Below are 22,181 nucleotides of genomic sequence, written 5' to 3'. Positions count from 1 at the left end.
TTTCTTATTGACTTTACTAAAAGTTAAATAAATGTACAGGTTTGCCCTTCGCTGGCTGCAAGCTGTAGGGGGCGCTGCTTCTCCCCTTTCTTTCCGCAGGCGCAGGCGGTTCAGGGTCAGGTCCTTCGCAGCAGGCCCAAGATGAGGTCCTGGGTTCACACAGCTGCTCTGTCCTTCCCGGCGGTGCTCAGGACCGCAGACTCCTCCTCGGGGTGGCTACCAACAGCCCGGACCCCAGCCCTCAGCCAGCCAGGCTCCCAGCCTCCGGGTGTCAGTCCTGTCCAGGCGGGTGGCTCCTTCGCGCGGGGCTCACCTCTCTCTTCTCCCTCTGGGCCCTCAGCTCGGCCAGCGGCTCAGACCTGGCTGCCTTCTGAGCTCGGCAGCTTCTCCCATAAACCAGGCAAGGACCTGCAGGACCCGGACTCGGCACGAGTCGCAAGGCTCCCGCTGGAGCGAGGACAGCTTCCTAGCCCTGCGGCAGCCTTGCCAGTAGAGGCGAGAGGCCAGGCTGGCATCGGAGGGCGTGAGGCTCCTGCCAATGAATGTCCAGGAAAACGAGGTCTTGGGGCCAGGGAGGGGATCTCAGGACAAGGGAAGCCAGGAGAGCCCTGCATGGCTCCCTGAGGGCGCCATCTCCCCAGGGATTGGGCACCAGAGCCCCGACGCTGGCACAGAGTGGCCACTCGGGAAATGCCTGTGTGAGTGGGTGACCGGGTCAGTACCGATGGGCATGTGGGTCACCAGCCGGAAGGGATTGGGGCAGGGTGGAGTGGCCTGGTGGGTACACAGGTGACAGAACAAAGCCACACTGATCTTGGGCCTCTTGGAGCTCAGCAAGTCACAGCCAGCCGGGCTTGTGTCCTGAGAAGTGTGGCTGCCAGAGTGTCCCAGGGGTTCCCGGGCTCTCCCCAGGCCCAGGCTGGGGGTGCCAGAGTCAAAGGCTGCCCCCTTCTGTTCCCGGTACCAAGGTTTTCTCCCGAGCAGCAGGGACAGTCCCTCCCTCGTCCTGCCAGGAACAGGCTCTGCTCCCCACTGCTCCACGCCCCCTCTTGTGCTCCGGAAGCAGCCCTCGGGTTGGGGCATCTCTGAATCTCCCGTCCTGATGCTTCCCAGCAGGGGGCACTGGGGCAGCGGCCCGTGCAGCCGAAGTTTGGCGGCCTCAGATGTCCCGCAGTCAGCACTGGCCCCAGGGCCCAGGCGTTGGGAGGCAGTTGCCATAGTTACTGGGAGGAAGAGGCCATCTGCGTGGAGATGAAGGTCTCGATGACGCCGTGGTTGGACGGCAGCAGGTGGCTGTGGCCATTGCTGGAGTCGGAGCTCTGGTACAGCACCAGGCTGCTGGAGGACACTGCGGAGGCAAACGAGGCTGCTGGCCACCCGCCAGGTCCCCCGATCCCACCCCTGCCTGTCCCTAGGGGTACTCAGGCCTCACCTCCTGAATCACGGCAGATAACAGGACCCCTAAAGTCAAACCTCTACCTCGGTTCTTAGCAAGGGGAACCCCCCCAGCCAGGCTCTGGGGCCACCCAGGGAGTGGCCTGCTCAGGACATTTTGGTGGGAACCTTGGAGAAGCCCTGGCAAGATGGTGTGGCGGGTGGTTCTACGGGTCGGCGTGGCTGGGCTGAACCGACGCCAATCTAGGCGCTGCCGTGAAGGTGCTTCGCAGACGTGGTGAACAGCTGCCATCAGTTGACTTTGAGTAAAGGAGGCAATCCAGGTGGCCCTCCTCCAATAGACTGAAGGCCTTAAGAGCAAAACCGGAAGCGACCCAGGGAGGAAGGAATTCTGCCTCAAGGCTGCGGGGTCAGCTCCTGCCTGGGTTTGCAGCCTGCCCTGCAGATTTCAGACTCGCCAGCCCCCGCCTGCACGAGCCAGTTCCTTAAGGTAAAACTCTGTACAAGTCCTATGGGTTCTGTGTTTCGGGAGGACCCTGACGGGTGGCGATGGGCTTTGAGGTCGGCCCGGGTTCGAGACCAGGCCAGTCCCTCGCCTGCTTGAGTGTCAATTTCCTCATCTGTAAAATGGGATGATAACGTACATGCCTCATGGGGCAAAGCGGGGAGCTGGGACCTGCAGTGCCCTCAGTAGCTGAGGAAAGGGCCAGGGCCGCTCACCCGTGGGGCTGGCGCTGAGCCGGTGAGCGGGCTGCAGGTGCTGGATGCCAGCAGGGTCCTGGCTGGGGACGTGCAGGGTGGTGGCTTGGGAGGCCGGCGTATGAAGCCCAGACTCACTGGAGGCCTCGGTGTCTGAGGTGAAGACCTGGGGAAGCAGAGCAGCCACCTGAGCCCCCAGGGTATGGAGGGGGCTCTCGGGCGGAGCCCAGGGGGGGCCCACAGGCCTGGGCCTTACCTGCTTGGTGGGCGTGAGGCTGGCCAGGGCACTCAGGTTGGTGGTGTCGGTGATGAGCATGGTCTGCGGAAGCAGGCCCGTGTGAGTGTACTGGGCCACCTCCGGCTTGTGGCTGTAGAGGGCTGGCGGGGCGGGGAGGAGACAGACATGGCAGGCATGCCAGCCCAGGCCCCTCCCGGAAGGCCCGAAAACTGGGGGCAATGGGGGAAGTGGGGCGTGGGGCCTGCTGATTGGCCCGACAGGGCAGTGGTCGGGGATCCCGGGCTGGTTTCTAAAACTGGGGGCTCCAGAGAGGCGGGTAGACCTTCTCTCAGACTGCAGGGACCTGCTCAGCTGGGATTGAGGGGGAGGACCCTGGGGGAGGCCAGGAACCAACTCCAGCTCTCTTGTCGCCTGGAGACAGCAGGTATGAAAGGAGAGGGGGGAGGCACAGGTGCCACTGTACTCAGGGCAGGTGCTATAGCAGTAAGCACAGAACTCGGGAGAAAGGCAGGTGGCTCCTCTCGGGGGGGACGGGGGTGAGCAGGGCGGAGGGCAGCAGCCTCTCCAAGATGCAGCCCGATGTTTCACATACAGCAACCCCCCAAGAGGCACAGAGACACTAGCAAAACACACATAAAGCACATACGTTCACAGTGACTCCGATAAAAACATAACACACATTAACATGTACACTTTCAACCACATACGCACAGACGTGTACAGGTCCGCGATCCCTTATCCCAAACCCAAATTCCAAAAAGGTCCAAAACCAAAAGATATTTGTAAGGCTGGCAGCAGAGCTCATTTGGTGGCAAAACCCGGCCAGAACCTGACACGAGATTATGTGAGTCTTTCACTGACCTGGTGGGGTCCCTGTCCCTGTTTTTTGCTGCAGAAATAGTAGTGCTCAGATCGCAGGGTGCTGCCCCAAACCCCGCTGGGAGTGTTACGTGGTATGTGTTCTGTCCAGCAAATGACCTTTCTAAAATCTGGAGAATAGTGGATTCTGAAATACGTATGGCCCCGAGAGTTTCAGAGAGAGGACTGTGACTTGTACTCCCACAAACGGTCACACACACACACGACTGATAAACACCCAAGATGCACACGCGGAAGGGCACTAGGGATGTGCTCACACAAGCACGCGTGTGCACACAGCTACGCCCATTCGTACGGAAACATACTGTGGCTCACAGACACCCTCCGTCACAGAAGCACTCACACTTGTCCTGGACACACTCAGACCTCAACACCTTCCCCTGAACCCATCGACAGCCAAGTTCCATCACCACCTTCCCCAGCATGGGGTGCGGGGCGCTCACCGTGGGGGCTCTGCAGCTGGGCCATGGTAGCCATGAAGGGGCTCTGGGCCACGTGGCTCTGCACGGGCGGCATGAGCGGCTGCTGGTAGGAAGGGTGCAGTGGCTGGGAGAACTGGACGGGCTGCAGCGTGGTCAGGCTGCTGCCCATGCTGTTGATGACGGGCACACTCTGGGCCTGAGTGGAGGCCAGGCCTGGAGCAGGAAGGGCAGGAGTCAGCCTGGCCTCCGGCCACCTCTGCCGCTTCCCCAGGCCCTTGGGGTACCACCATTCTTCCCTCCAGAGCCCACGGGCTGGAGGAAGGCACAGGGCCATCAGGAAATAGCCCTGCACTGGGACCTGCCACTAACTTAAGTGGCCCTGCCAAGTCACTCCCCTTGTCTGAGCCTTTAGGTCCTTATCTTGGCTGGTAGGAGAGGTGGGCCATGAATACACGAAGGGTTGTCAAACTGGGTTCCCTGGAGTCCTGGTGTTCCAAAGCAGTGCAAAGGCCCTGGGGCTTAGCTCTCTGCTCCCCTCTCCCAGCAGCTCCGGATCTATCTTACCTCCTGAGCTCCTGCTTAATCATTCTTGCAAGTAAAGGCTTTCTGGGCTTTTAAAACAATTTTAAAATAAAACCAAAAACCTAGAAAACGTCAATCCGCCTTACCCTGCTCTATTGTGCCCATACTTTCCACCTTCCAAGATGCTACGTGATTTGTGTATCATGCTTACTCTCTGCCTCCCCACGTAGGTCACTGAGATCTTGGTCTGTTTGGTTCGCTCGCATGTCACTGAGGTAGCCAAGTGCCTGGCCCCGAGCAGGCACTCCATAAATACGTGTTGTACGAATGAGTGAAGGAGTCCCAGTGGCTCTTCCCGCTGCTGGGTTCTGCGGTGGCCCCACGAGCCCTCCCCGGGTGCCCCACCCGTCCCCAGCTTACCAATGACCAGGGTGGAGGCGCCCGTGTTGGTGAACGTGGGGCCCAGGGAGGCAGGCTCTCCAGGCCCGATGGTCATGACCCCCGGGAGCGAGGCCATGATGAGGTTCTGGGGCTGCTGGTTGAGGCCTGGGGATGTCTGCTCCAAGCTGTGCAGTGCCGTCAGGGTGCTCACAGGGGGCAGGGGGCCCCCCGTTGCTGAGACCTGCCGGGGAAAGCCAGGCAGAGTCAGGGTGAGACCCCACAGTGCTCCAGGGTCTCCCTGCCAAGGAAAGATGGGGTTGGAAGTGCTGTCCCCCCAGGCAGGGGACACTCACCAGCTTGGCTTCAGTGCTCAGCAGGCTGTGGCTGGGCTCTAGGCCTGTGGGGGACACTTGGTGCAGGGCTGCAGACACTGTCACCAAGGGACCGCCACTGCTCGAGGGCACTTCTGCCGCCTCACTGGCTGCAGGCTGTCCGTAGCGCACGCCTGGAGTGGGGAGCAGTGTCCAGCCTCAGCACCCCACTTCCCTGTCCTCGCCTGCCTCTGTAGTCCTCGTCACTCCAAACTACATCGGTTTCCTTAGGCCGCTGGCCTCACCTTTGTTTATGCAGCCAGCAAACTGCCTGAGCACTCAGCTCTGCCAAGCCCTGGGCTGGCTGCTCCCAGCTCCTTGAAGGCTACGGCTGCATCTTATTAGCTCCACGCCCCCCACTGCCCAGTGCTGTGCCTGACACGCAGTAGGTGCTCAATAAAAGACAATTGAACTGAGCTGAATTGAGGCTAATGGGATTAAACTGAAGTGAACTGAGCTGAATAGGACTGAATCTAGTTGAGTTGAACTCGAAATGAATTGAGCTTTATTGAGCTTGATTGCGTTGCGCTGCATGAAATCAAATCGAATTGTTTCCGTTGAACTGACCTATACAAAATTAACTGAATTTCACTGAATTACATTTAGTTGAACTGAATGGATTGAACGGGAATTGGTTGGATTAAACCATACCAAAGTTAAATGAACTAAATTGGATTATGAGGAGTTAAACACAATTGAATCGATATGGTCTGAAACGAATGAATTGAAGTAACCCTAATCCAGTTAGGTTTAACTGAGTGGAGTGAAGGAGTGTAGCAGGTGGAGTGGAATAATAGTTGGGCAAAATGAGTGGGGTGGTGCAGGGTGAAGTGGGCAGAATGGTGTGGAATAGTTTGCAGTGGACGGAATGGGGAAGAGTGGAGTGAGGTGGAATGAATGGGGTAAATGGAGTGGAATGGGGGGAGTGGCGTGAATAGAGTGGAATGGAATGACATGGAGTGGAGTAGATGGAGTGAAATGGAATGAGGAGTCAAGTGGAGTAGATGGAGTAGCGTGAGTAGAGCGGAGTAGCTGAGTATGGTGGAGTAGCTGAGTAGAGCGGAGTAGCGTGAGTAGAGTAGCTGAGTAGAGCGGAGTAGCTGAATAGGGCGGAGTAGCTGAGTAGAGTGGAGTAGCTGAGTAGAGCGGAGTAGCGTGAGTAGGTGGAGTAGCATGAGTAGAGTAGCTGAGTAGAGTGGAGTAGCATGAATAGAGTAGCTGAGTAGAGTGGAGTAGCGTGAGTAGGTGGAGTAGCATGAGTAGAGTGCAGTAGCTGAGTAGGGTGGAGTAGCTGAGTAGGGTGGAGTAGCTGAGTAGAGCGGAGTAGCGTGAGTAGGGCGGAGTAGCTGAGTAGGGCGGAGTAGCTGAGTAGGGCAGAGTAGCGTGAGTAGGTGGAGTAGCGTGAGTAGGTGGAGTAGCGTGAGTAGAGTGCAGTAGCTGAGTAGGGTGGAGTAGCTGAGTAGAGCAGAGTAGCTGAGTAGGGCGGAGTAGCTGAGTAGGGCGGAGTAGCTGAGTAGGGTGGAGTAGCGTTAAGAGGAATGGCGTGAGTGGATGGAGTCGAGTACTGAGAGGTAGAGTGAAGTGGAACCAAACTGAAGTGCCAAGAGGTCTGGGTGGCTGCCACCACTGGGACAGTCCTCCTCAACGCTCCCACCTACCCCCATGTCCCCTCTCCTCACAAAGCACTCACCGTGGACCTTGCTGGGGGAGAGGGCGGGTGGCGGCAGGCCAGGCGAGCTGTGGGCAGGCAGCACGGGTCCCGGGCCTGGCCCCGGTGGGGGCCCGCTGTACGTGTCCATGGCCAGCTTGTGCCGAAAGGCCTCTTCTTTGCGCCGGTTGGCAAACCAGTTGTAGACACGCACCTCGGTGACGAGGTTGGAGCCCAGCCCCTGTGCCTGTGATGGTGACACCCCCCTCTGGATGCACTCGGCCCTGCAGAAATGGCCACCTGTGAGCCTCCAGGCCAGGCAGGGTGCGGGAACCCTCTCCTGGGCATGGGGGGAGGGTGCTGAGAAGTTGGGCTCTGCCTGAGTGTTTGAGGCTGGCAGATGTGGGTTCCAATGCCAGTTCTGCTATGTGACCTGGGCAAGTGACTCAGCCTCTCTGACCTCAGGCTCTCCATTCATAAGGTGAGCGAAATAGCCATAGGGTTGTGGAGGGGATGGAACAGGTGAGCGGCCACCGAAGGGGTTGCTTTGTTGGGTGGGGATTGCTGGGAATGGAGTGAGGTTCACGACACTGACCAGGAGTTGAGTATTTGCAACTCTCCGGGCCGGACTAAGCCGGCAGCAGGAGCTCTCAAGGACCGGGGCAGCCTCCCTCAGGACCCAGAGTCGCCTTCCCCTTCCCCACCCTTGCTCCAGCCCACACCAAACCAGCACTGCCACCCGCCAGCCTTGCTACCTGTTGCATTCCTCCACCAACGTCTCTCGCTCCTCCTTGCTGGGGTTCTTTTGCCTCTCGTAGGCCTGGAACAGGATCTGCTGGGATGCTGGGCCCCACTTGAAACGGTTCCTCCGCCCCTTCTTGGTAGGTAGCTCATCACCTGTGGGCTCCTCGATCAGCCCACCCTGCCCTGCATGGGTGAACTCTGTAGGCACAGAGAGCCGTGAGTGTGACACCGGCCACTCCCACCTTCCTACATCAGTTCACCCGACCACGCCCCTGATACTGTCTCATTCCCAAGGTGCTGAACCAGAGGAGCCCCAGAAAGACAAACAGACAGCCCATGTGCCATCACGTTCTTAACCTCTGTCCAAGGCAGACATCACTAATCAAGCCCTGCATGCTTTTCTTTTCTTTTTTTTTTTTTTTTTTGAGACAGAGTCTCACTCTCTTGCCCGGGCTAGAGTGCTGTGGCGTCATCCTAGCTCACAGCAACCTCAAACTCCTGGGCTCAAGCGATCCTCCTGCCTCAGCCTCCCGAGTAGCTGGGACTACAGGCATGTGCCACCATGCCCGGCTAATTTTTTCTATATATTTTTAGTTGTCCGATTAATTTCTTTCTATTTTTAGTAGAGACGGGGGTCTCGCTCTTGCTCAGGCTGGTTTCGAACTCCTGAGCTCAAACAATCCGCCCGCCTCGGCCTCCCAGAGTGCTAGGATTACAGGCGTGAGCCACCACGCTCGGCCCCCTGCATGCTTTTCTACTCTGCTTTCTGTATGCCAGGCACGTCTACAAATTTCATCTTCAGGACAGCCCTCAAGGTAGATACTATTTTGCCCCCATTATATACATTGGGGAGCAGAGTCACAAGAAGGCTAAACGACTCACCCAAGCTCACACAAGCTGACAAGTGGCAGAGCCAGGTCTTGAACCCAGCAGTCTGGCTCTAGAACCTTCCATTTAGCCATTGTACCTCATATCACCTTTCATAATCGGGGCATGTTTTTTACACCTGCTGCTGCTTTGATCGTGCTCCAGCCATTAAGTGAAATCTATTCATTCGCTGAGAATTCCCTATAGCAGGCACCTGCTTTTGCCTGCGTAGTGTCATTTTTCTCCGCCTTCAGGAAACAGCACCCTGATTTCCCCTGGAGGGTCCTCCCTCCTCCTTTTCATCTAGTTGAGGTGGGGTGACCTTACTCTGGCCAACAACAATACCACGTCCCTCTGGCCACTGTGATTGGTTCATGGGTCGTCTCTGAATGTGGTGCTAGTAGGTAGTTAATTACACAGGAGGAAAAAAAATGAATTCCGAGCACCAGTAGCTCCATTTATAAGCTAAGAGGGATAATACAAAGTCGGAAACCACTTGTAAAGAAAAAATGAATCCTCACTTTCTATCTCACGCTACACATAAAAGTTATTTCCAGCTAGATTGTAGCTCTCAATATAGAAAGTAAAATAAAACTATTAGAATATAGGAGAAAATGTTCATGACCTTGAGTTAGACAAAGATTTCTTAAACAGGACACAAAAAGCACTAACCATAAAGAAAAAAATTAAGAACTTCTGCTCATCAAAAGACGCGATTTAGGCCAGGCGCACTGGCTCACACCTATAATCCTAGCACTTTGGGTGGCCAAGGCGGGAGGATCACTTGAGGCCAGGAGTTTGAGACAAACCTGGGCAACATAGCAAGACTCCCATCTCTGCAAAAAAGTTTTAAAAACTACCCCTTCCTTGTTGGGTTGGGCTTTTTTTTTTGGTTCTTTGGGGGGTTGGGTTGGGGGGTTGGTTTAGGCGGGTGGGGCCCTTTTTTCAAAAAAAAAAAAAAAAGAAAGACACCATTTAGAGAGTATAAGAGAAGCCACAGAGTGGGAGAATATATTTGCAATACATATATTTGAAAAAGGACATATGGTCAAGGCATATTTTTAAAAAAGTCTTAAAAATCCATAAGCAAAAAGCAAGCAACCGTTTAAGAATGGGTGCTTCCTAAAGAGGATCTCCAAATGTCCAATAATGTATGAAAAGATACTCAACATATGAGTTATCAAGGAAATGAAAGTTAAAACCACAATGCAATACCACTAACACCCACCAGGGGAAGAAAGAAACAGTGACATTACCAAGTATCGCAAAGGTTCCGGGAGCACCTGGAATGCTTAAACACTGCTGGTTGGATTACAAAATGGTAACTATTTAGCAGTATCTACTAAAGCTGAACTTACGTGTGCTCTTTGACTTAGCAATTCCATACCCGATAGAAATGTTATATACACGTTCAGCAAAAAACGTGTACTGAAATGTTCCTAGCAGCGCTGTTCACATTAGCAAAACATCAGAAGTGATCCAAATGTCCGTCAAAGAAGAAAGAATAAATATATTGTCTACACACAATGGAATGTTCACACACAGTCATGAGAATAGCCAATCTACAAAGACATGGAACCACATGGATGGGTCTCAAAAACATAATATGAAGAGAAAGAAGTCATGGTATGGTATGATTTAATTTATACAAACTTCAAAATCAGCCATACTTAGCCTATGATGGTAGAAGTCAAGATCAGAGATCATTCTTATCTCTAAGAGGAGAGGGGGCTCTGGGAGCTCATAATATTCCATTTTCTATCTGGTTGGTAGTTACATTGGTGGGTTCACTTTGTGAAAATTCATTGAATGGTTATGCTTAGAATTTGCGTACATTTTGTACGCTAGATTTAAAAGTATGTTAGATTTAAAAGTTTAAATTATTGAAAATAAAAGGAATCATTCAACTGAAAGTGGCTGAAAGAGAAGCTCTTTTCCCTCTGCGGTTGCTAAGCTGGTAGGGTGGCAGTCCAGAGCTTCCAGGGCCCATCTTTGCCTATACGAGGGGAGCCTGCCTGAGAATGAAGCCAACATAAAACAGAGCCAAGAAATGCCATGTGGACATTATTTGAGCCCCTGGATCTAGCCGTGCCTGAAGCAGGCAAGGACTCCTCACATCCATGAGCCAATAAAATCCTTTTTCTTCGATCAGTTTAAATTGGGGTTCTGTCCCTGTTCCCAAAAGGGTCTCCTATCTTGAATGTTCTTATATCTCAAATTCTCCAGTTTCTCCTTTAAAATTAAAAATCCTCAGGGGAAGGCAATTTGGGCCACAGTTTGCTTTGCTTTTCTCAGCTCTAGGCTAAAATCCTTGATTGCATTTCTAACTGTTAGACATAAAAAATGCATTTTGTTTAATATGGGAAAATTCCTTCCAGCGATGGTTTTGGGAGAAGACATTCAATTTCTCTCCGAAGCTAAACCTAGTTCTAGCAGATTTTCAAAATAACTCTTTATGGTTTCTTTTCATACAAATTAAAATAGTCCAAAGATGTACTGTTTTTCCAGTGCATATTATGGTACAGTAGAGAGAGAACACCCTGACAATTAGGATGAAAGCTAGGTGTAGTGTAAGGATTAGAGATGTCTATTATAGTATATACATTATTTTTTTCAGTAGTGATTTTGACCGTTGGTGGAAGTGTATACACATTGGTACAACCTCTTTGAAAGGAACTATGGCAGTATCTAGCAAAGATTTTAAAGTATCTACTGTCTGACCCAGCATTCTACTTCTAGGAATTTATTCTACAAACACACATGTGAGCGTGAACTTATATAAATACAGATGTTCTTTGCAGCAGTTGGTTGTATTAGTATATTGGAAAAACCCTAAACGTCCTTCAGTAGGTGGCCAGTTCAATAAATAATCATACTTCCAAACAATAGACAGCAACCTCAAAAAGAATGAGATCAGTCAATCTCTCGGTGCTGATGTGAAAAGATGTACAGAATTTATTGCTGAGAGGGAAAAAGCAAGGTGCCAAATAGTATGCATAGTATGTTCCCATTAACTAGAAATAAAGCAGGAAAACAATGTATCTATAGCTAGTGTATGCATAAAATATCTTTGGAAGGTTACACAGGAGACTGGGAATGCCAGTGGCTGCTTTAGGGAAAGAACACCTAATTTTTATTGTAAACTTTTTTTCTTTTTTTAACCAAGTGTGTATTGCCTTTTCCAAAAACTTGGATAATTAATTTTAAAAAATTCAAAAAACAATTCGACACCTAGATAGAGGCTCAAAAGTGTGACAGTCCACTTGGGATGTGGTGGGGTATGAAGCCCGGATAAGGAAACCCACCGTTTCCTGAGTGACAGGGTGCCCAGGTCTTCCTGGGTTTACAGTGGAAGAGTCCCTGGGCATACACCTCACCTTTGAGCCTTTACTCATGCTGTTCCTTCTGCTGAAACACCCTTCCCTGCATCTCTGTGAGTCAAAAGTCAACTCACACTTTAAAACCTAGTCTAAAGGTTACACTTCCAGGGTGAACCTTCCTGATAGCTCTGCCTCCCCGCGGAAGAATAGATTACTCCCTCCTCTGCAGTCAGCTCGACACTCTGAAATACTTTGTGCATGCTCTGCACTGAGCAGATAAGCGCTAGATAAACACTAGCTGTTATGGTTGTTGCTATTGCTGTTATCACATTATAATACGTGTCTCACTGGATCGCAATGACCTTTTCTCATGCTTCTGCACTTAACAGTGAGCTCTTGGAAGTCAGGGACCCAGAGCTTCATCCATCTTTGGTTGCCCAAAACCAGCCCCGCTCCCCTCCCCCAGACTGCCTGGTGCAGAATAGGTCATCAACGTGGGTTGAACCCCATGACTTCCTCTCGAGTCTATGTCCGTATAATGGGGCTAGGGGAGCTTCCAGGCCCCACTTGTGAGTTGGGGAGAGTCCTGGACCCTGCCAGGGAAGACACGGGCTGGGGTCGTTACTTACGCTGGGCCACCTCTCGCTGCTTGCGGACGTACCAGGTGTACAGGGCGGCTCGCTTCTGCGTCTTCATGGGAGTGCCCTTGTTGAGGTGCTGGGACAGGTGGGACTGGTTGAGGCCGGTGGTGTCCACCACCTCCCGCTGTGGGATGTTGTGCTGCTGCAGGTATGACTTGACCATTTTCGCCACGCGCCACGGGTCCTCCCTGGGAGGAGGGCAAAGATGAGGACAGGGTATGCTCAGCAGGGGGCGTCCCCCTGTGGGTGGGGCTGGGGTCCTGGGTGCCGAAACGCTTGTCAGCCCTGGGGGTGGGGATTGTGGCTGAGAGCAGTTACGGAGCCCAGGGGCCTCGTGCACCTGGACCCAGACACAGGCAGGTGTGGTCATCCATGCCAGGACTCAGGGACACAGACACACGGACATGGGGCCAGAGACTTGTAGACACAAACACACCAGAGACATGCGGACGTAGGCCCACGGACAGACACGGGAACAGATAAAGGTTTAGGAACGACACAGATGTAGACCGAAGCAGACTCCCCCCAGAAGCTACACAAGCCAGGTAGGGAGGGTCCTCACCTTTGTGCCTCCTTTAACGCTCCTCCCCTCATCCTACCTGGAAATGTTATTTGTGACTGTGTCTTATCCACTATGAGAGACTGTAAACCCCTTGAGGGCAGGAACTGCCAGATGCTCAGCACCCAAAGTGGGCCTGATGCAGAGTATGCCATTGATGAGTAAAGGAGTGAATGAGTGGATGCATGGATAGTAGGGTAGATGGATGGATGGACGGTAGGGTGGATGGATATGTGGGTAGATGGATGGATGGATGGATAGATAGACAGTAGGGTGGATGGATATGTAGGTAGGTGGGTGGATGGATGGGTAGATGGGCAGTTGGGTAGATGGATATGTGGATGGACAGATGAATGGAGGGTAGGGTGGATGGATATGTAGGTGGGTGGATGAATGGCTGGATGGATGGATGGATAGACAGATGGTTGAGGGAGACCTACTGGAAAAAGAAAAACATTAAATCTGAAAACAGGGAGAGAAGCATGGATTCTCCCATTTTACAGCCAGGGCCACTAAGGCTCAGAGAACTTGCATCACTTGCTTCTCTTGTCCGAGGTCCCACGCCTGGCCCAGCAGAGTCCCATCCTACCTGAAGGGATTCAGTTCTAAGTCAGCCCGTCGTGCAGAAATTGCACAGGGTCGAGATGCCTCCTGCACATCCGCGCTACACCCTTGGCGGTGGCCAGGCCGGTTCCCCACAGTCCCAGGTGCGGGGGTTGGCACTTAGAGGCCTCATTGTACCAAAACTGTGTGTGTCTGAGCACCAGAGTCCTGCTGGGAGGGCTGAGATTCTCCCACTAGACAGACTCAAGGGACCTGATGCCACCTGCGAATCATGTCCCTGTCCTCTGCCCACTGTGGGTCTCCTGCGGACAATGGAAGGGGTCAGACTGCCCAAACCACATGAATTGTCGCCCCTCCTCTCCTGCTCTGTCTCAGCCCACCTCTCTTTCCCACTGTCCGGAGCTCACATTACAAATACGTGTCAGATAAACACAGCTCAGTGCAACAGCGCCGGAACAGGCAGACGGGGATTTGAACCCCGGACTGTGTGATTCCAAAGCCCGTGTCCTCCCTGCCTAGCTCAACAATTTGCTGCTAGCATTTGAGTCTTCCAACGTCAGCACGGGTGACAAATGCCACGTGTAGAAGGCAATTGGTTGCCACGTTGCTTGCCCTAGCAAACAGCTAGAAACGACCACGGCGCCCGGCCAGAGGACACTGATGAACTGAATTGCGGCGCATCCGTTGGATGCAACCATAAAAACCCACTGCGGGCCGGGCGCGGTGGCTCACGCCTGTAATCCTAGCAATCTGGGAGGCCGAGGCGGGCGGATTGTTTGAGCTCAGGAGTTCGAGACCAGCCTGAGCAAGAGCGAGACCCCGTCTCTACTAAAATTAGAAAGAAATTAATTGGACAACTAAAAATATATAGAAAAAATTAGCCGGGCATGGTGGCGCATGCCTGTAGTCCCAGCTACTCGGGAGGCTGAGGCAGGAGGATCGTTTGAGCCCAGGAGTGTGAGGTTGCTGTGAGCTAGGCTGACACCACGGCACTCACTCTAGTCCGGGCAAAAGAGTGAGACTCTGTCTCAAAAAAAAAACCCACTGAGGAAGCTGCGTGCGCCCGGACGGAGCAGAGTTTCCCTGGTATGTCTGCTGTGCTGCTATCTGTATAAAATTGAAGTGAGGTAAAGGGGGGCTTTCTGCATATTTGTGCACGCGTGAAATACCAGGGGCCACACGGGTAACTGGCGACACTGGCTGCCTCCCGAGGAGCAGGGGCTGCTGGAGGTGGGGCTAAGGGCACAGTTTTCTCTGTTGCCCTTTGTGCACTTTTTGACGTATGGGATATATGATATGCTATACATGCTTATATAATATTTAAAATGGAATTGTAAACAACTCAAATAAGCCCCCTGCACTCTGAAGCCCACCCACCCTGCCTTCCTCAAGGAACCAGCCCACGCTTTGTCCCCTGGCAGCACCCTTCCCTGAGAGGAGGGCATAGAGCCCTTCATCAGCCTCGGCCCTCTGACTCCCTCCTCTTTTATCCACGGCCTCTCAGACAGGCAGGGATGAAAAGAAGGTAGGGCCAGATAAATTGAAACCAGTCAGCAGTAGAGACGGCAGAGTCCGATTTGAGTAAAAACCTGAGAGTTCCCATTTCTCGAGGCTTCGCTGGAAGCCAGGCACTGGGCAAAGTGCTGGCCATTCAGATCTTACGATGTCCCCAGGAGTAGGTACTACTCATATGCCCATTTCACAGATGAGAAAACTGAGGCTTAGAAAGGTGAAGAAGTCGCTCATCCGAGGTGACCTAGCTGGGACTCGAGAATATTTCACGTTGCTGGGACTCTCCTCCCCAAGATCTGTCCCCGGCTTCTCTCTCTCCCTGCTTTCAGGGGTTCTTTGGATTCACTCTTCTCTACTGTCCTCCCTTCCCTGGGTGCAATCAGGGCTGGGAGGGAAGGGCAGTACAAAGTCCAACCTTGTGCTTCAGTGGCAAACATGTTTATCTGATCCCAGCCCTGGGCTGCCCGGTGGCCTCCCCTCCTCCAATGGCAGTCACCACCCTCCCGTGCGTGTCTCCCTCCCCAGAGAACCGGGTCAGTCGTCCTCTGAACAGGGCCCCTCCTGGGCTCAAGCTAAAGATTTGCTATCTGCCGCTACCCATCTGATTCCCTGTCTCTCCCCCTCTCCCCCCACCAGGTCAAATTTAAACTGAACTTGGAAATAAAACAAAGGCCAGCCACCCTTCGCACATGCGTGTGCAACACGTAGAAATAGACAGGAATTTGAAGGTGAAAATGGACAGCAAACGGGTTACGGCAAGCTCGTGTGCACTTTCTGTTTTTAAACAATTCCTGGTAGAGTTGGATGCTAAATTCACAACAAAAAAGGTGAATTTAAAGTGCTAGTCAGGTCCAACAAATGGATGAAAGAGAAGAAAAAAAAGAAAAGAAAAAGAAAATGCTAGTCAGGAGACAGAGAGCTGAGAGGGCCTGCCTTTCTCTTTGCGGGGAGAAGGTGCCTGTGCCACTTTTTTCTAGAACCTACTGAATCTCTCTCTCTCTCTCACTCACTCACTGTGTCCGTCTGTCTATGTGCGTCTCTTTCACACACACTCTGTTTCCTAGGACCTGACTTTTTCCAAGACAGCTGCCCCAACTCTCCCAACTCAGAAGCCAAATCTCCAGGCATTTCCTGCTTTGATTCTAATGGGTTCGAGAGTCAAACCAACGCGGGTTCAAATCCCACCCCTGTGACTTAGCCCATGTCATCTCTCGTGATCTGCATCTGGCCTGTAGCATGGGGTAAATCCACGCCTACCTCACTCTGCTGTTGGGGAAGTTAGTTGAGCTTCAAAGAGGGGGGAAGTACTTAGAGCAGGGCCTGGCACATAGTAAGCGCTCAGTAAGTGGAACGATATTGTCGTCATCATCATCATCATTGTTAACAACATAGTCATGGCGGCTCCTGGACCCACGGCAGAGCCCAGGGTGGGTGAAGGTCCGCCCACATCTCCCTCCTCCCCATCCCTCCCCATTCCAGGGTGATCAGACAGCCAAGGCGTTGGGCCTTTATTCTCTGGCGCCCAGGGTTTTGGGACATCCCAGGTCGTGGGACAGGGTGGCCAGCCAGAAGCGCCACTCATCTGGAGGGGGAGCTGACTTCTCTGTGGGAGCTTTAGATCTGAGTTTGAATCCCAGCTATACCTCGCACTGTCCGACTGGCCTTGGGTAGTTGCTTAACCTCTGTGTGCCTCAGTTTCCTCACCTTTGAAATGGGGCTTAATGATATTTCATACTCCAGAGATCGTAAGGAGGAAAGAATGCGTTTAGTGCATTTCTAAGCCCTTCATGAACTCGGAAACACTGCGTGGAAGTGAGTTGGTCAAGTTGAACAACAAGAACAACCAGGGGAAGGCAGGAGGTAAAGGGTGCTGTGCAGAGTGTGGGGTAGGAGGACTGAGGTCCAAGTCCTGGCCTTACTACAGAACTGTGGAAGAGTTACCTTGGGTAAGTCACTGCCTCTCTGAGCCTTAATTTGCTCATCTGTAAAATGGGACCACTACTACTAATAGCTGCCATGTATTGCACTTACTACGTGTGCATGCTACAAGTATCGTGTGGGTAAGCGTTATCATCTCTGCCTTGCAGGGGAAACTGAGGCTCAGAAAAATGAAATCCCCTTCCTGAGCTAGAAAGGGGCAGAGCTGGGATTCGGATGCAGGCAGGCTGGCTTCAGGCAGGGATGACAGACCCTTTGCCCTACGTTGGCTGCTGTCCTCCTGGATCTCAGTGCCCTGGTGCTACCTGATGGGGAAGACCAGAGAGCTTCAAGGCTGGGCTTTGAGCTATTTGGGGACAGAGAGTGCCTGGGAGGACATCCAGGAAGGAGCCCTGGGTCCCAGTTCCTCCCTGGGCCATGCCTCAGTCTGCTGGGCCCTAGGCAAGGGGCAGCAGGTATCCTCAGGGCCTCGGAGAATGCGAGTTGCTCATTCATTCCTGCTGCGTGTCTGCCACTGGGCCGGATGCCGGGGGTACAAGTGGTGAGTAAGGCAAGGCAGGCTTTGCCCTTGAAGAGTTTCTACTTTTATGGCAGGAGATAAAAAACAAACAGATGAATAAGATAAAAGTAATGACAAGGTACAGGAAAAGGTAAACAAAAGTAGTAGAAGGAAGAGTGACTAAGGGTGGGGCCCACCTTGGCGAAGGCCATCAGGGAACTGAAGGAGAAGGAATTGGCCGTGGAAAGATCTGGAAAGAGGCTTTGCAGCATGTGCAAAGGCCCTGTGGTGGGAGTCAGCTCAGTGTGCTGAGAGACAGCCAAGTCAGTGTGAGGTCAGGAAAGTTGGTGGGGTGGAGAAAGGAGAACTGATTTTATTCCTTGTCCAGGTAGGGAAACTGAGGCAGAAGGAGAGGAAGACACTCACCCAAGGTCACCCAGTGAACTGAGGGTGGAGATTTGAAGCAAGAGCTCAGGGTCCTGCTGTGACCTCAAACATGGGGCACCCCAGCGGGGCCTGGGACCCAGGACCCACCCTGGCCTCTTCCTGCACACTGTCCTCTCCAAAGAAAGCTGCTTCTGCACCTCCAGCCTCAACCTCCCCCATGGCCTTGGCCTCCATCGGTGGTCCCCCACCCCTCTCCCTTGGGCTCCTTCCCCCCCAACCCTGAGGTTAGAGGCCCCACTTTTTTCCCCTAAGGGCGTTTTCAGGTCCCTTTTGTTCCCTGAACAATAAGTAACCCAGGTAGTTAGTTATAAACTCCACAGGAACAAGGAGCTGGTTGATAATTTATAGCAACATCTCAAATTTAAATGGAAAGTAAATAGCATGCTGTTAGCATTAAAGAAAACCCAATCCAGGCAGGAGCGAAGCACTCCAGCCTCCTCACAGCTTGGGGCGCCTCACTCTCTTCCTGCCCCTTCTCCCAGCTGGGTCTGAGCCCCTCCACCCTCCCGACGCCTTTGCTCCCGGCTCCGCGGGCATCGGGCATCTCTCGCCATCTCTCTCACTCCCTCCCTGGCTCCTGTCTCTCGCTCAGCCTCCAGGTCTCTGCTGGTCCCCAGGAAGCACTTTGACCTCTGCATCCCCCTCCAAAGCTGTGGATCAAGCCTCCCCCCGCCCCACCACCCCACCAAAGGGGCTGCCAACCAAGAGACCCCACCCTGCCAGGTAAGAAAGGCCCTTGGCACCCCCCACACCCCCACCCTCACCCCAGAGCCCCCAGTCCCATCTGGGGCCCTGGGCATGTCAGGCCTGGCCCCACCCCGTGCAGGTTGCCCTCGCCCTGGGTCTGGGAGGCCTGACTCTTTGCCCCTCCCCTGCGGCCCTGCAGCCCTTTGCCCTGCTCTTCCTGCCAAGCCAGGGGGCCCTGACTACTCCCCTGCCCCCAGAACAGGCCCTCGGGAGGCTCCCTGAGGCCTCTGGGAAGGCAGAGATCCACCAGCCCTCCCCCACCCCATGCTGGGATCAGGACCTTGGACAGAAAAGAGATGGCCCCTGCATAGCATCTTGGGGAGCTCTCAGCCACCCTCAGCTGGCCCCTGGCCCCCAGTTATAGCAATTGAGAGCACTAAACAGCTGGCGTGACCTTAGCCAAGCCCCTTCCCCATTGTAAGCCTCAGTTTCCCCATTTGTAAAGCAGAATTATCAACAGCTTCTTCTTAGGGTTTATCTTAACATGAAGGGAAATTACACGTGTAAAACCTCAGCACAGCACCCTGCGAGCAGCAACCTTCAGGCAGGCAGCTGTTAGGATGGTGGTCATGGAGCCTTTGGGAGGGGTGGTCCCTGCAGCCCCAAGGCCACCCCTCCCTCACCCCCACACCTCCATCCCCCACCCCCACTGGGTGGGAGGTGGGTTGGCCCAGGCCTCTCCAGGCCACCATCCCTACAAGTTAATGATCACAGGCCTTATCAGAGCCTTTTGCCGTTTATAAATTTATAAAACAAAAGAGAAATAATAAAGCGTGTGGGTAATTAGTAACCAGGTCAGCTCTGCAGAGGAGAGGGGAGGCATCGAGCTCGGGACCCACCCAGTTCTCCAGGAGATGGGGAGCCGGCTGGCGGAGGGGGGCACGCAACGAGGAGGCCTCTAATGGCACCTGCTGGCGACATGGGGCGCCTGTGGTCGCCCAGGAAGGGGAGCAACTCCCACCCCGGGGCTCCTCCTGCCTCAGGTAAGAAAGACTGGGCTTCCCCAACCGAATGCTTGGGACCCCCCGGTGGCCAGGGAAGCCCCCCAAACCCCAGCCTTGGCCCCTGTGCCGGGCGGGAGTGCTTTCTGGGCCGCCTGAGCCTACAATCGGAGGACTTGGTGTACAAGTTAGGATCTAGGGGTGCAAAGGGTCGTGGTGGCTAAAACCTTCCACCACCCCTGGTTCTCCGGGCGCGCGAACCGTGGATCCTCCTGCTGTTCCCCATGGAGGAGTCCCCTGGGGCACGTCTCCCGTCCCAAGGGCTGGGCTGAGGCCAGGGCTCATGGAAACCGGGGGCTCTGCAGGAGGGCAGGTCAGGGGCTGGGGACGCCCACCTCCAAGCAAGGACCCCGTCCCAGGGCTCTCATGGGCCCCGTCCCCCTCCCCGACAGCTACGCTCAAGGCCACAGCTCACGGGGACCCTGCACTCAGAAGCAGAGCCGAGGGTGAGAGCTCCGGGCTCCTTCCGGGGAGCTGGGGACAGGGGAGGGTCCTTACTGCAGAAGGGTCTCCACCACGGCTTTCTGGTGGGCCGCCTCCTCGGGGCTGAGGTTCTCCAGCTCCTTGAGGATGGGTGGCGTGAAGTCTTCGCCGTCGTCGTCCGTCTCGTCCTCGGAGCCCCGAGCCTCCCCCAGCCCGTTGGGCAGCTCGGCCAGCTCCCCTGGGCCGCCGCCGCCGCAGGCCTCCCCCTTGTCCAGCGGGCCATCTCCGGCCAACAGGTAGGGCCCCTGCTCGTCCAGCGCCTGGATCAGCGCCTCCTTGCTCAGGCCCGACTCGAGCAGGGCGGCCAGGAGCTCCGTCTGCAGCTGGCTCAGTTTAGAGACCATGGCTCCGCCACCGCGGGGCCACGCGGCCTGGGGCCACCGCGCTGGCCGCCTCCTCCACCGCGTGGGCTGTTACTTGCCGGCCAGTGGCAGACACAAGCCAGGATCCTTGCAACCACCGCCCCCCCAAACCCCACTAGCCAAGCCCTGTGGGCACCCCCAACCCCCAACCCTGGCCCCAGCAGCCGGTGAATCAGGGCCCCTGCCTGCTCTGTTTACATTGGAGCTGGGGAAATTCTCCAAGGTTCATATTTATCCGTGTGCTTAGCGAAGGGACTGAACTTTGGACTTCAGCCCTGCAGAGTGCAGGCCTCATGGCAGCCGTAGAGGGACGGGAGCCATGGCCTTCAGTGGGAGTGGGCAGAGGGGAAGGTGGGGGAGGCGGAGGTGGGGGCCCTGGGGCAGCTGGGCTGGAAGGTGCTGGGAGCCAGGGAGGCCATGGGGTCAGCAGCAGTGGGTCCCACCCCCAAGGCAGGAAAGCAAAAAATGCATGTTTCATTTGGGAACGGAAGCGGCAGGGAGCTCTAGGCAGCTGGGCCAACTCTTCTCAAGGGCATAGCTAGGTCACGTCCATTTTGGGACCCTCCACGGAGCCACCCCAGGCCCAACACCTGTAGGAAAAAATTATGGAGAGCCTACTGTGTGATGTGTGTCTTTCCTTCATTGTATCCTGCTCACAGCTATGAGTAGGTAGGTACGGAGATCACATCTCCATTTTACAGAGGAGAAAATCGAGGCTCTGCTAGGTTAAGCAACTTGCCCAACATCACACAGCCGGCAAGGCACAAGGCTTGCAGGGCAGAACTAGGTTGAGGCGAGTGAGGCACTTGCCCCAGGTGCAAATTTTAAGGCGGCGCCAAAAAACCCCAGTCATCAAGATAAATAACATTTTTATGCAATAGATTTTAAAAATTAAAATTCATGCAGAACCCAAAATTATGGAAAACATACGTCCGCACAAAAACTTATACATGAATGCATTATTCACAATAGCCAAAAAAAGTGGAAAAAGCATAAATGTCCATCAACCAATGGATGGAGAAATAAAATGTGGCATATCCATGCGATGGTATATTACTCGGTCACAAAAAGCAATGACGTTATGATACATGCCACAGCATGGTTGAAGCTTGATGACATTAAGCTAAGCGAAGCCAGACACAAAGACCACATATCGTACGATCCCATTTATATGAAATGTCCAGAGTAGACAAATCCATGGTGACAGGAGGTAGATTAGTTGTCACCTGGGGGTGAGTAGGAGCAGGGAATGCAAAGTGGCTGCTTCATGGGTACAGGGTTCCTTTTGGAATGATGAAAATGTTCTAGAATTGATCGTGGTGATGTTGTATAACTCTGTGAACATACTAAAAACCGCTGAATTGTTAGATTTTTAGAAGGGTGAATTTCACAGTATGTAAATCAATAAAAAAAATTTTTAATTAATGTAAAAAAAATCTGAGACGAAGAAAATATCAAACTTTTAAATAAAGACAGGCCCCACCCTCACTCAACTCTCCCTAAGCCCAGCCCCGGGAAAAACTTGTCCTTCACCCACCCTCCCACCTCTTTCTTCTTCCTGCCAAGAACCTGGACAACATTTCTCCAGTTTGCCCCTGGGGCAGCCCCAGGCTGGCAGAATGAGGGGTTCCCACGCCCAAGCTAGGGCAGCTCCAGAGCGCCTTCATCGTTCAGGGCTCCGCAAAGCCAGGGTCATGCTGGAACGGGGAAAGGGCAGGAGCCATTGGCCGGGGAAGCCACCCTGCTGCAGGCCAGGCGGGGCTAGCCAGGAAGAAAGGGGCCAGTTAATAATGGTAATCACTCCCACTCGGGAGGCTGAGGCAGGAGGATCACTTGAACCCAGCAGTTCGAGGCTGCAGTGAGCTATGATGACGCCACTGCACTTCCAGCCTGGGCAACAGAGCAAGACCCCATCTCAAAATAATAATCAGCAAGCCGTTTG

The 22,181-nt window shown here is 53.8% G+C and overlaps 1 protein-coding gene and 1 long non-coding RNA gene across 3 annotated transcripts in view; one reads left to right on the top strand and one right to left on the bottom strand.

Annotated features, from left to right (window-relative positions):
* Positions 1-1,157: 1,157 nt before the first annotated feature.
* Positions 1,158-20,597, bottom strand: HNF1A (HNF1 homeobox A). Of its 2 annotated transcripts, XM_012650228.1 has the most exons (10): positions 19,893-20,595; positions 12,116-12,315; positions 7,311-7,497; positions 6,598-6,839; positions 4,890-5,041; positions 4,576-4,777; positions 3,655-3,846; positions 2,351-2,472; positions 2,116-2,260; positions 1,158-1,348 (listed from the first exon to the last, which is right to left on the bottom strand). In XM_012650228.1, the coding sequence occupies exons 1-10, from the start codon at positions 20,219-20,221 to the stop codon at positions 1,221-1,223; spliced, it is 1,899 nt and encodes a 632-aa protein (XP_012505682.1). In that variant the 5' UTR covers positions 20,222-20,595; the 3' UTR covers positions 1,158-1,220. The 2 variants fall into 2 exon arrangements, with proteins under 2 accessions (XP_012505682.1, XP_012505680.1); XM_012650226.1 differs by having other exon boundaries at positions 1,211-1,348; positions 2,116-2,472; positions 19,893-20,597.
* Positions 18,109-22,181, top strand: part of LOC105815088 — a 6,119-nt gene continuing 2,046 nt past the window's right edge. Inside the window, exons 1-2 of the long non-coding RNA XR_001137721.1 lie at positions 18,109-18,369; positions 19,181-19,376. This is a non-coding gene — a long non-coding RNA (uncharacterized LOC105815088). The remainder of the gene's footprint in view (positions 18,370-19,180; positions 19,377-22,181) is intronic.

Source organism: Propithecus coquereli, unplaced genomic scaffold, assembly GCF_000956105.1.
Source record: "Propithecus coquereli isolate 6110/MARCELLA unplaced genomic scaffold, Pcoq_1.0 Scaffold314, whole genome shotgun sequence".
In the NCBI taxonomy this organism is placed as follows: domain Eukaryota; kingdom Metazoa; phylum Chordata; class Mammalia; order Primates; family Indriidae; genus Propithecus; species Propithecus coquereli.
This window is presented reverse-complemented; position numbering and strand designations above follow the sequence as displayed.

Excerpts from the sequence above, each read along its gene's own strand:
- HNF1A (XM_012650226.1), bottom strand. The coding sequence starts at position 20,221 with ATGGTCTCTAAACTGAGCCAGCTGCAGACGGAGCTCCTGGCCGCCCTG. Across the intron at positions 4,778-4,889 it reads TGAGCACTGAAGCCAAGCTG|GTCTCAGCAACGGGGGGCCC; the intron begins GTGAGTGTCCCC and ends TTTCCCCGGCAG. Across the intron at positions 2,473-3,654 it reads CCAGCTGCAGAGCCCCCACG|CCCTCTACAGCCACAAGCCG; the intron begins GTGAGCGCCCCG and ends CCGCCCCGCCAG.